We start from the raw sequence: 12,909 nt of genomic DNA on the forward strand, positions 1-12,909 counted from the left end.
GCAATTATAACAACCCAGCTCTAGGCACAGTTATCAAGAAGGATCTGACCCAAAGACGACCTGTAAAAAGTGAACCTACCGATGCCAGGCTTTACCTTGCTTTTAGAGACCCACGAGCATGTACAAGCCCACATGAAGATTCATTGCTTTTAGTAAAGAGTGATGTCTGAGTCCTCGCCACTCTGCCATTATCTAGAAGTGCACATGAAATCACAGAAATACCCCTCGCTGGCTGCAAGCCAGGAAAGAACTGGGCCCCCAAACCACATGGAAACAATTTCTTAATAAGAAGGAGCAGCACTAAGAATGAACACATACTTAGTTACTATAGACACCTTATAAGTCCATCATACCAATCTTCCCTATTCCAAAAGAAAGCTGAAACTGCACATCACCAAAGATGAGCCCTCTTTGGGTTTTATTTGCTTGGATTTTTATTTTTTCATTGTTGAGGAAACATATTGCATAATAATCCTGACTGGTCTGATACTCAGTGTATAGGCTAAACTACTATGGACCTCATAGCAATCCTCCTGCTTCCGACTCCTAAAGTTTGCGTTTACAGGTGTATGCCACCACATCCAAGTAAACGGTCTTTGGCTGCTGACGCAGGGAGAGGGGTGGTCAAAGGTGCCACTGCCCCCAGTCCTCTCCCACAGCAAGGCCCAGACAGGTGACCTCCACTTACCCTGGCGAATTCCATAGGTTTGGGAAGAAGGCACATGACCATGACATCAAATCGGACATCACATACTGTCTTCAACCACTTGGTGACAAACTGGGGCTTCAACTTTTCCACCAAGCTTCCAACTTCATCATCCATCATGTACGCCGTGGAGTGGAACCACTGAAACACCATTGCTACCAACCGGGCCAAGCTCTCCGTGGGCGTGTTCTCGCTGGGTGTGCAGAGGCTCACCTGGGGCAGCAGAACACACTTGGTTCAGGCTCCACCCACTTATACAAGGTTATGACAAAAGTATTTAAAGAGGAACAAAGGAGGGGCTCCCAATGTTGCAGTCAAAACCAGCAGTGTTACAAATGGTTACCATCTATCCAGAACTACAGTTTCTAAGGTTCTCTCTAAAGGCATGACTGGATTGCCACAGTAACATCCCTGGAGCATCCAATAAACACTGCTTTCCTGTTGTAACTCCATTATGTAACCTGAACTAGAAAATGTTTGACAAAAGATTTTTTTTTTTTGAGACAGGGTTTCTCTGTGTAGTCCTGGCTGTCCTGGAACTCACTCTGTAGACCATGCTGGCCTCGAACTGAGAAATCCACCTACCTTTGCCTCCTAAGTGCTAGGATTAAAGGTGTATGCCACAACTGCCTGGCTTTCTCAAAAGATCTGATTCAGGTAAAAAACATTGCATCAGTAATAACTCTGATACCCAAGTGCTCCTGCCATCTCACTGTGTTATAAGTAATTTTTAAACAATATTTACCAGTTCTGAAACAATAGTTTATTGAGCACTTGGCAGGGTCCAAAAAAACTACAAAATTAATTAATTAGTTAATTAATTAAAGCATTGTCCCTGCCTTCAAAGAGTTTCCAGCAATAGGAGTCACTGTGTTCCTGTATAATAAGTCTTTGGAAGCAAGACATGTGGAACCAACAATTAATTCCCAATTTGGTAGTCTTTTTTTTTTTCCTCCAAGAAACTGTGTGCAAGCATAGAAGAGAGGGATCACTATGGAGACGCATAATCCTTGTCTCTAGCAGGCAAGGGGAAAAAGCCTGCGTCTCTGCAGAATTGGCTCACTCAGCTGGGTCTGTGCAGTAGCTGGTCTCCACTGGATGAGTAGTAGCGTCGACTCAAATCAAGTAACCACTCCCTCCCCAGTAGCCTGACCATAGCTCCTATAGGTATATATGTTTACCACAGACCCTCTAACTATTCAAAAGGTTCCTCATGTTCATAAATGATAAAATGTAAATCTCCTGTGCCTCATATTAAACCTGGTACTTTACAGCCTGCTCTAGCAGCCCTCATTGCATCTTGGGAGGGAGGTGAGCTCCAGGGAGACCAGGCCTTGGCACTGTGTTAAGTGCTTGCTGCCTTGGTTGTTAAAATCAAATTATGTGGAGGGGGAGCGCTGACAATTATAAAATCAAAAATATTGATTCACCCTGAAAAACCTTAAAGATGTTCTGCATCCTCGAGTATCACTTATTCTGCCAATATTTAATTGTTTCCATAAAAACAAGCAGGTTTATCCATCTCGTTATATTAGCTTCCTTCATCTTTAGTAAGTGATAAGCTTATACGTGTACCAAAAATTGGTTGTAAAAATAAATTTCTTTATAATTAAAACAGAAAAGTGCCCAGGATTCTGGGGACAAACATGGACATTATAACTTTTGAAAGACATTCTTGGATAAAATAACGAACAACCCAGAGTTGAGAGCTGCTACCCCAAGGTATTAACCACCCCCCAACCATCCCTTCGCTATTTGCTGTCTCCTTTCAGGAGTGATCCCTTGTCAGATACAGTGCAGGGGTGAGGAAGAGGAAAGCGGGGAGTGTCTGGAGTCTTTTCCTTACTAAGAACCATATTCCGAACTGACTAAGCAGCCTCTGATCATGCTTGTCGTCGTCTTTGTTATCAAAGTCGGTGTTGTCCAGGGAGTGGTGGGAGGAAGAGAGGCCCAGCTGCCGCCGTCGGTTCAACTCGTGCTCCCTCTGCTCTGCGTGGAACTCTGCTTCTTTCAACAAGCTGCCCAAGGAAGAGGAGGACAGGTGAGACGATACACAAGACGCATCCTGGACCACAGGACCTTGGAAGGATTGATTGCCCTGTGAGCCTCGAGCATTGTGGTGACCCTCTTCTGAGTCCCTGTCATTTACCCAGAAACCCTGGTTTCATTTCCCTACTATTTCCCCTATCTCAAAGATAAGCCAAGAGTCTCCTTCCTCCAAGCAGGCTGATGTGGCCACCCCACACAAGGCAGGACTGGTCATTTACACCCGGTTGGAAGAAGAGTGGGTATCAGTGTTCGAGGCTCCGGAAGCAAGGGAGTGGCTCCTCTCCAAGCTTGCTGAGCAAGTAGCAGGTAAAAAGTAATAATAACAACTCTTAGCGAGGGATCAGCAAAAGCAGGTGGCACTGTTAGCACTGCAAACGGATACTCACGCTTTCAAAAGTAATTTGGTAACACATTGTGAAAATATTTAAACTCTTTAACCAGCTAACCCACCTGAGACTATATAGGAAGAGCCCTGTGCACAAAATATCAAAAAGTGGTTTATAAAAATATTAAAAAAATGAAAGCCATATAAATAAACAATGGCAGAGAAAAACAAATGATTACACTTTCTCTCTCTCTCTCTCTCTCTCTCTCTCTCTCTCTCTCTCTCTCTCTCTGTGTGTGTGTGTGTGTGTGTGTGTGTGTGTGTGTGTGTGTGTGTGGTATGGTGTGTGGTATATACATGTGAGTTGGGGATATGGGTATATACACTTGGGTGTGAACCTGCAAAGGCCAGAGAAGGACGCTGGGCGTCCATTGCTCTCTGACCATTCTGTTTAGTGAGGATCCTGTTGAACTGGAAGCCCGCCTTGCTTAGGCTTACAGGCCCCACACTGTCAGGACCTGCCTGTCCTGGTTCCCCAGTGATGTCATGACAGGCCTGTGTGATCATGCCCAGTCTTTTACAATGGGTTCTGTGATTCAGACTCAGGTCCTCATGCTCTTACACACTGAGCCATCTCTCCTGTGAGTTTTGCACATGGACTCGAAAGCGGTAAATATAAAACCGCAGCACAACATGGAAAGAGCAGATTGGATATTAGCGCAGAACCACAGATTCATTATGTCTGTGGTCATAGAAATAAAACATACACGGGAAACAACTAGGGCATGTACGGAACTGCACATCTGCATTTTGATCTTTGTTTCCTGTGTGCTATTTAGAAATCATCATAATTCTATAATGGTTTGTCACTGGTGTAAGAGAAAAGACAAAGTCTCCTTAAAAATTGTATATTTAGGTATTATTTAATTTTTAATGATCTTGTGACTTTGGATAATATCAGAAAAGAGCACATCTGGAGGATGGGGTGCAAAACGTTGCTTTCTCCTGGTAGATGGTCATCTGAATCCCTCAGCTTTGAAGTTCACCTCAGCTCTGCTGCTACCTGGATCCCTGCACCTCTGTACTGGCAGGCACGGAAGCATGCATACGGCTCTGCAATTCTCCTCCTGGCTAATACTGTGATGCTCCAGCCTCGGCTACACCACCCTAACACCCCACCACCCTAACACCAGCTTCCTCTGCCAGCTGCTACCCTGCGCTCACCAGAGCCTACTAAATTAAAGGTTTCCTTTCTTTCGTCCCGGCTTAGGTAACTGAAGGACACTTGTGTCTCCCAAGTACCTAGCACAAGGCCTTGTACATGATTATCATCCAATCAAACTATTTATTGAAGTCTTACATTTTACTAAAACATCATGGCTTGACTACAAAGAGTAGGAGAAACTGGAGTGGATCTGCTTGCTCTCTTGGCGCATGCGCAAGTCGAGTTCAAAGGCACACAGGGGAAGCCATGGTTACCTGATCACTGCCTCCACAGCGCAGACCAGCTCCTCCGCCCCACACTCCCGGGTGTTGATGGGGGGTGGAGAGGTCTGGTAGAGGTGAGTCTCTGCGGTGGCCCCCACCTCATTACTGTGGTGGTTCGAGTGGCACCTTTTGCAGTACCGAACAGGCCTGTTTCCGTGGCGACCACAGCACCCTGCGGAAAAGCAGGTGACCACTGCCCTTCTGACATGGGAGCTGCAGTTCTGGAAGCAGAGAAAGCAAAGCCAATTAAAGCTGGCTTCTGAGACAAAGTTGGATAAACACCCGCAGCAATAGAACCTCAAGGGGCCACGGGAAGTGACCGGGTTTCCAAAATGCAAGGTGTTGTCTAGCCACCCAGAGGTGTTTGATTCTAGTGGATAGGGTTAGCTATGGTCTAGAAAGCAATGGAACTGCATTAGGAAGCTGGATTGATTGAATCTAAGGCTTAAGATTTTCTCAATAGAAATTAAGACTGAAAACGTAGAACTGTGATGTAGAGAACGCACGCCACAGCACCCCAGAGTCAGGAGGGAAACATTTCAACTTCCAGCACAAGGCTTTTAAAAATTAGTTTATCTGCCGCTCAGAGTCGATTTCCCCTGCAGTTCACCTGTCCTCGGCATTCAAGGGCAGGCGGAGGTTACGCTACACTGGGCTGATGGCTCTGTAGCAGGGCCTTCTCCACTCCCACCTCTCCAAAGGCTTACTGAGCATAGAATCAGCACCACAAGGACACATCAAAGCACAACTAGACCTAGTCACAGAGCTGGTCACAACACCAACCACAGCAGAGGGATCAACAGACAGAGCCAAGGAAGGAGAACAGAGGTGCAGCAGAAGGAGATGCCTTTTCATCTCAGGCGGTGGGGGTGGGGAGCGGGGATAGTGTCATCGTGGCTGCCCTGACAAGAGGCAGGGAAGTTGGGTGGCCTCTGTGGGAAGTGGTCTTAGGAACTCTGAGGGAGCAGGAAGCATCCTGATGTTGTCAGACAAAGCCGGAGAGCTCCACAGATAGGATCAATTCAAGGACAAATAAGACCCTGGGCTTTTAGCAACTCAGAGTTTGTGGAGAGTGGGGAGGCCTCCTGACAGAAGCCCCAGGGGAGTCAGGAGGACAGCTGCAACACAAACTCTCCCTCAGCATGTCAGCGATGCAGCAAACTGTCAGTGGGGACGACCAGTTCATTTCTTCAGGTAGGAGGCTACTGACTGTGGATGCTAGTGTTAGAAAAATCCCCATTTTCTTAACACGACTCAGGGCAAACAAGATGGGGATATTTAAGTCTCTACACTTTCCACAGGCGCAGCTTTTCCAACAGACTGCAGCTGTGTGTTTATGGCCATAGACTTTAAAATATTTATAATATGTGCTTACTAATCTCTTAAATAAGCTGTTGAGATGTCTTGTGATTCTTCTACTAAGAATCCTTGTGGTTTTCCTGTTTCTGGCATCCGAGTCAGCGCCGACTTTTCCCTGTTCGCGGATGCCTTGAGCGCTGTGCACGGAACAGAACGGTTCTCACTGTCCACAGAACAGCTGTGACCTCTGAATGAGATCTTAAAGACCAGGCCCGCAGGCTGGGGACATTCCCTCATAGAAGGAGGGATGGGGCGGTGGGGCGTCGCTAGACCTTTACCTGAGTGTCTAGCCACTTCTCCTGCACTTCCGGATAGCTCTAGGCAATTCTTCCCTAGTTGCACATGTTTATGCTCTCAGAAAATGCCAGAGTAGAGAGTGGCATATTTACTCAAGAGGGGACTCTACCTATAGGGAGGTTGTCACTCATGCCAGGGTTAGACTTCTGGTGGTAGAGCTGCTTGCGGTCACCCAAGCTCCTTTATGAGACCTCTCAGCCATCTCTATTCATAAGGCTATGGATTTTGAGGGAATACTACGTCGGTCTGTTGTGGGTGCCCTGTCTGGGGAGAGGAGACATCGGTATGTCCCTGGGGAAAGTTCACGCAACGACCTTTCTCTTTCTGAGCTCTGATCCTGTGTGTTCTCATTGGTGTAGAGCGCCTCCTGCCCGCCCTCCAATCGACATGGTTCTAGCAGCAGGGCAGTACTGCTCAGCGTCCATGCTTAGTGGCCTTTCTCCCCTCATAGCTGCTGCTGTGGCCTGGACTCTTACTCCAAACCGCACCCCTGAGCCCCCATGTTGAAATCTTACCCCCCACATGGTACTGCTAGGGGGCCAGAGCCGTCGGGAGGTAAGCAAATCATGATGGCAGAGCCTCAGCAGTGGACCTGGGGCCCCCATGAAAGGGGCGGGAAGAAAGCTGGCTATAAACAACGCGCCACAAGAAGATGGCGTGTTTGCTGAGCAGGCCCTCCCACACGTCAAATTTACCAGTGCCTTGAACTTGGACTTTCCAATAAACATGTGTTGTTTGCAGGTACCCAGCCTATGACATTCTGTAGCAGCCCAAATGGACCTCGACAATTCTAATTGGCTTTATGTTCCTTTGAAATTTTCACTGTTACATAAATAACAGGCTGTGGGTGTGATTCCATCATTCACCACAATCCAGTCCTGGAGTTTCTGGTCAGCTGTTTACCCACCCTCTTTTCAACTGCCCAGGTACTCCCCAAATCCTAGCACCGTCTTTTGATTCTTTTCTTTCTTTCTTTTTTTTTTAAAACTCTTTTGCTGTGCTACTATGTGCAAGAAAGAAAACTTCATTTACCGTGATTATCTACACTCAGTGTGAGATTTTTCTATGGTTCATATAGAACATTCCAAATGCCTTGAGATACAGAGAGGAGGAAAAACACGCTCCCAATGTCTCCAAACATTCAGCCGTATAAACAACGCAGGCAGCAGTTACATCAAGCAGAATCAGTAGGTGCAGACTCATCTAGTGAGTGCAATGATAGGATTTGTAAACATCCACTAAGCACCTGGTGTAATCCTAAGTCCTCAGGTAAGTCCTTAGCTGTACGGGCTGTCATTAAGAACTGACTGCTACCTTCTTTTCCTCACTTCTTTCCCGTAGTCACGCCCAGACAGATGGTGACACTTGGGCCATGCCTGAGACCAGGCTCTGCTCTCTAGAGGCCTTCTAGCTTAATCTCTTAGCCAGTCGAGTCTTTCTCCCACTGTCTTAAGTCAGAGATGGTGTTGCGGGCTTGCTTTGAATGTAGCCCATGTAACGGTTGGCACGTGACTCCTGAGTTTCTCTTCAGGAGGCTTTGCCCATCTGAGTCTGATGGAACACTGTTACCTCAGGAACCTCAGTACACAACATTCAGGAGAGTGTTCAGACACCTAGTATCTGGGCCATTCCAGATGACCCAGCATGTCACAGGCATGACAACATGGAAAGTAGGAGCAGCCACCCTCCAGACACCTTCCAACTAACTGTCTCCATGTGTGAGGACATGAGCTGCCCAGTCAACCCGAGGCTGAATTACGAAGCTACCGTTTATTGTAAACAAGTAAGTAGTCATCATACAAAGATGTGATGTGTGGCTGGGCCTTAGTCGGGGTGACGAGGAACTCCAGAAGTGGGATGCACACTAGAACACACACTAAGAGCCACTGCAGCTGGTGCCGGGCAGGAGGTGGGATCTAGAAAGGAGCCAGGAGCTAAACGGTTCTCCCTGGGGGAGGCGGGAAAGGTAATGGGAAGCTGGTCTTTGAAAGCTAGAAAAGAGGTGAGCTAGATGAGTTGTTCTTCAGGATAGACTGCTGCATACGCATGAGCTCTGTCCCTGGCATGGCAAAGGGGGGGGGGGAGAAGGGAATAGGTGGGGAGTGGGGAGAAAGCAAGGGAGGGGAGAAGGGAAGGAGAGAAAGGCAGGAAGGAAAGGGGAAAGGGACTTTTATTTTGTAGTAGTGAAACACCCAGGATAGCTGCTATCTGCAATAAAATAAAATATATACGGCACCTAATGAGTATGCGCATGTGACTGAATGGTGAAGGAGCCAAATCGCCTGGGTAGGCTGCACCTGGTCAGGCATGAGAGGGCAGGAGCCACCTAACAGGGACTGAGTCCTTTGGAAAGGAGGTCTCCGAAGAGATTCATCAAAACCAAGATGCCAGCACTGAGAGGGAGGAGGAAGGAGAAGATGAACATAATAAATGCTCCTTTGAAAACTTTAAAACAATCACAGAACTGACTCTGTTTCCTCCGGCTGCATAATGAGCCAATCAGAACCTTAGCCATTTTGGTTATGTGCCTGGATTCTCCAAGTTGGAGACTCTCATGCAACAGAAGCAGGATGGCTCTGCTCTGCTCTGCTCTGCTCTGTGATGCTCAGGGGCTAAAGAACAATGACTCAAACTGCTGGAAGGCAGAAGTGCTGACGTCAAGAGTCTTCTTTAACCGGATGCGCTCAACTGTGCGCCCTCTCTCCCCAGCCTCTGCACCTGCCCTCTCCACACGCTCTGGCGTGGTCATTGGTTTTTCACTGCTATGACAAAATACACATGGCTCCAGATATCAAGCTTCTTATGATGGATCTTCAAAGGCTTGGCAGAGGCAACAGCTAGGCTCTGATGAAGGCCTCCTGATAGATGGTCCCCAAATGGCAGAAGCACTTGGGGGGGTGGGATACTACAAGGCAAGAAGGAACAGAAACACTGTGGTCAGAAGGACTCTCCCTGAAGTGAGAAGTAGAGGCTGTGTCTCTTCCTCTGGGTTGGGAATGTGTGACTCTTTCTGTTCCTTCTTGCATGAACCATACTCCCCATCCAAGGAGCCCCCCCAAAGTTTCACTGTGACCATTGTCCTACACATCACAGGTCATCGCTGGCACATACTGTTTGAGTCCCCATCCAGAGAATCAAGGTTCATCACAAATGCCCCTCCTGCTCACAGATGTAGAGTCACTATGAGTTTGGAGGAGAATTGTGTGCCTGGCAGTGTGGCACTACCATGGTAGACAGACCACACTAAGTGGTTACTAGGATAGACTATCCACATCAAATGACTGCCATGAAAGACAGACAGTCCACGCTGAGTGGCTGCTGTGCTAGACTGTCCACACTGAGTGGCCACGGTCACAGACCATCCACACTGAGTGGCTGGTTGTGGTAGACCGTCTACACTGAGTGGCTAGTTATGTAATCTACAAAGCTGTAAAGTCTGGAAGACATGGTCCTTTAGCTGCATGAAGAGCTCAGAGGAAATAAAGAAAGCATTCTGAGGTCAAGAGAAAGGAGCACAGCCAGCAGGAAAACATTTGGCCACGACACTGCCCTGGTCATGGAAGCAGGAAAAGTGGCATGAGGATTTCAGGGTCTACTGAAGAAAGTTTTACGTGGGTATTCTTATTTTATCTGAGTATCCTTATTGAGGGGGCACTGGGGAGATTGCTCAGTAGGTCAAAGGCTTGCTATTCAAGATTATGATGCCCAGGAGCTATGTAAAAGTGGGGTTCAATGTTATATATCCATAAGACCCAGATCTGGGGGTGGTGGGGAGACGAGTGGACATGAGAGTCTCACTGGCCAACAAGTCTAGCTGAAACCATAGACTCCAGATTCCCTGGGCGTCTGTCTCAAAACATAGAGAGCAATAGAGGGAGATATCTCATGGCAGTCTTTGGGCTCCACATGCAGGTAAGCACAGTTGTGCGCATGCACACACACACACACATATATATATACACACACACACATATACACACACACATACACACACATACACACACACACATATACACACACACATATACACACACACACATACACACACACACACATACACACACACACACACACACAAAGTGTAACTATGAGAGAAAAGCTGAATGAATTACTCTACTTACAAGCAGAGTTTAAAGAGAAAATATTGAACCTAGGACACTCTTCCCAGTTGGTGATTTAGGATTCTCAAGGCAAAAAAAAAAGTTCCTGGGTAAACACTAAATCCAGGGCCCCATCAGGAAAATGTGATCTCAGGGAAAGAAATGATGACAGGGTTAGAGACAAAGCCATTTATTAAGACTCGGAATGAGTGTGCTACATCATAGGCTCTTTTAGGCAAAGAGCTGCAGCTTTTAAGGGCAGACACCACTATCCTCATTACTAAATAATAAAGAGTTGAGACTGCAAGGCACTGTTCCCAGAAGCCTCACAGAGAGTTAAAGGTATAGCAGGGCGTATCTCAAGGGCATGTATGTTTGTCTAATGAGTTTAATGAAAGAGCTCTGTGATGGGCACATAAAAGCCAGTGCTTCTCATGGATTCCGTCAGAGTGAACAGAGGTCTAAGATGAAGAATGCTTTCAGGCTTGGATGATCCTGAGAGCAAAGAGTGGGATGCTAAATCTTCTTGTCCTGGCTAATTTTATATCGACTTGACAAAATCTAGAGTCTTACGAAAAGAGGGTGTCTCGGTTGAGAAAATTCCTCCATAAGATCTGGCTATAGAGCATTTCTTAATTAGTGATCAGTGGGAGAGGGCCCGACCCATTGTGGGTGAAACCATCCTTGGGATGGTGGTCCTGGGTTCTATAAGAAAGCAGGCTGAGCAAGTCACGAGGAACAAGCCAGTAAGCAGCACCCCTCGGTGTCCTCTGCACCAGCTCCAGTCTCCAGGTTCCTGCCCTGTTAGAGTTTCTATTTTGGCTTCCTTCAATGATGAACAGTGATGTAGACAGGTAAGCCAAATTAACCCTTTCACCCACAATTTGCTTTTGGTCATAATGTTTCATCCTAGCAATAGTAACCCTAACTAACAGAAGTTGGTACCAGGACTGTGGAGTATTTCTATGACAGACTTGACCATACTGTCCTAGGGAGGATTGTAGAAGGACTTTGGAACTTTGTGGAGGAAGAGCCATTGAGTATTCAGTGCTTGGTAAGTTATTCTGTAGGAGCTTGGAATGCTGAAGGAATGCAGAAGATGGAGCCCTGGTGTGTGAAGTTTCAGAGAGAAGTTTAAAGTCTATCAGACCCACTTGTTATTTTGAATTAGGGGTATGTGGTTCTGGTTGGCTGGAGCTGAAAAATCAGCTGTGATTAACAAGATACCAGAACCACTAAAGTGAAACCCTTGCTTTACTGGGATACTTGATGTGGGTCAGCTGGAGCTGAGAAATTAGCGATGATTAAAAAAAGAACCAGCATTGTTGAGGCGAAATCTTCTGAGACATGTTTCCTGAGAGTCAGCACACAGCAAACACAGAGGTGGCTAAGGTGGTACCTTGTGCTGGTAGCCAACTGATGGTCTAATAGTCACCCAGGTAGTATTGGTTTTGAAGGCATGAAGGGGTCATGGAGAACAGCTGAGCCTTGGCACTGTAAGAGGCCAAGAGAGGCCATTGGTGAAGGTGCAGCCTTGGTGGCATTTGAAGGCTGGAGGCTGAAGGGGTCATGCAAAGTGGAGGCTTGGCACCGAGAAGAGAGCCTAGGTGAGGTTACTGATGACATCCCAGTTGCAACAGAAGACCCCAGCATTTTGGAAATTCCAGAATCATGGGATGACCACCAAGGAGTGGATCAGGCCAGAGCCTAGAAGACAAGCTGTGTGCTAGAGAGGGCAGAGCTGGAGAAGTGACTCAAGCCCTTTGGAGGGGGTCCCAGACATTGAACGTTGCTTTAATTTTGTGATGTTGATGTTAATTTGTGGTCTTGGGGATGAACAAGAAAGGAAAGGTTATAACTTAATAAAGATGGGTTTGTGTCTCAAGTTGACAAGCAATCAATTCTTCTGGCTAATTTATGTCAGCCTGACTCACCTAGAGTCATTTGAAAGGAAGGAACCTCAATTGAGAAAATGCATCCATAAGATGGGGTTTTAGTGATTAGTGACTGAGGTGAGCAGTGCCATCCCTGGGCTGATGGTCGTAGGTTCTTTAAGAAACCAGACTGCATGAACCATGAGGAACAAGCCAGTAAGAAGTGCCCTTCCGTGGTTTCTGCATCAGCTCCTGCCCTGTTTGAGTTCCTGACCTAGATACATTCAACGATCAACAGTGAGCTGGACATGTAAGCCAAATAAACCCTTTCCTCCCCGACTTGCTTTTGGCCCTGGTGCTTCATTGTAGCAAAGGAACCCTAACTATTCACTGCTTTAATCAGTTACACAGATTCCTACACACTGTGATGATCTTCCAGTTGCTTTACCCAGTGGCATGCAGCAGAACTGATGTTTTGTGACTTCTGAGCTTCTGTCATGAGAGGCCTTGCAACTTTCTTTCTGGATCATTTAGAAAGTGCACAAGCCTAGCCTAACCTTCTAGAGGATGAAACTTCTCAAGGGAAGAGGGAAGTCCAGACACCTCTGTCATCCCAACCATTCACCTAAGCAACCATATATAATATGTGATCATCAGACCATCTGTGATCAGTCAGTCTTTTCCATTCCACACCAGGGACTCCCCTGCCAC

General features: G+C 46.8%; 1 protein-coding gene across 2 annotated transcripts in view; it reads right to left on the minus strand.

The window, feature by feature from the left end:
• Positions 1-12,909, minus strand: part of Unc79 (unc-79 homolog, NALCN channel complex subunit) — a 188,028-nt gene that overhangs the window by 125,621 nt on the left and 49,498 nt on the right. For both annotated transcript variants that reach the window (XM_052185185.1, XM_052185184.1), the window contains exons 9-11: positions 4,560-4,789; positions 2,553-2,724; positions 689-919 (exon numbers count right to left, since the gene is read on the minus strand). In XM_052185185.1, the coding sequence (XP_052041145.1) occupies positions 689-919; positions 2,553-2,724; positions 4,560-4,789 (633 nt within the window). The remainder of the gene's footprint in view (positions 1-688; positions 920-2,552; positions 2,725-4,559; positions 4,790-12,909) is intronic.

This window comes from Apodemus sylvaticus, chromosome 6, assembly GCF_947179515.1.
Source record: "Apodemus sylvaticus chromosome 6, mApoSyl1.1, whole genome shotgun sequence".
NCBI lineage: Eukaryota > Metazoa > Chordata > Mammalia > Rodentia > Muridae > Apodemus > Apodemus sylvaticus.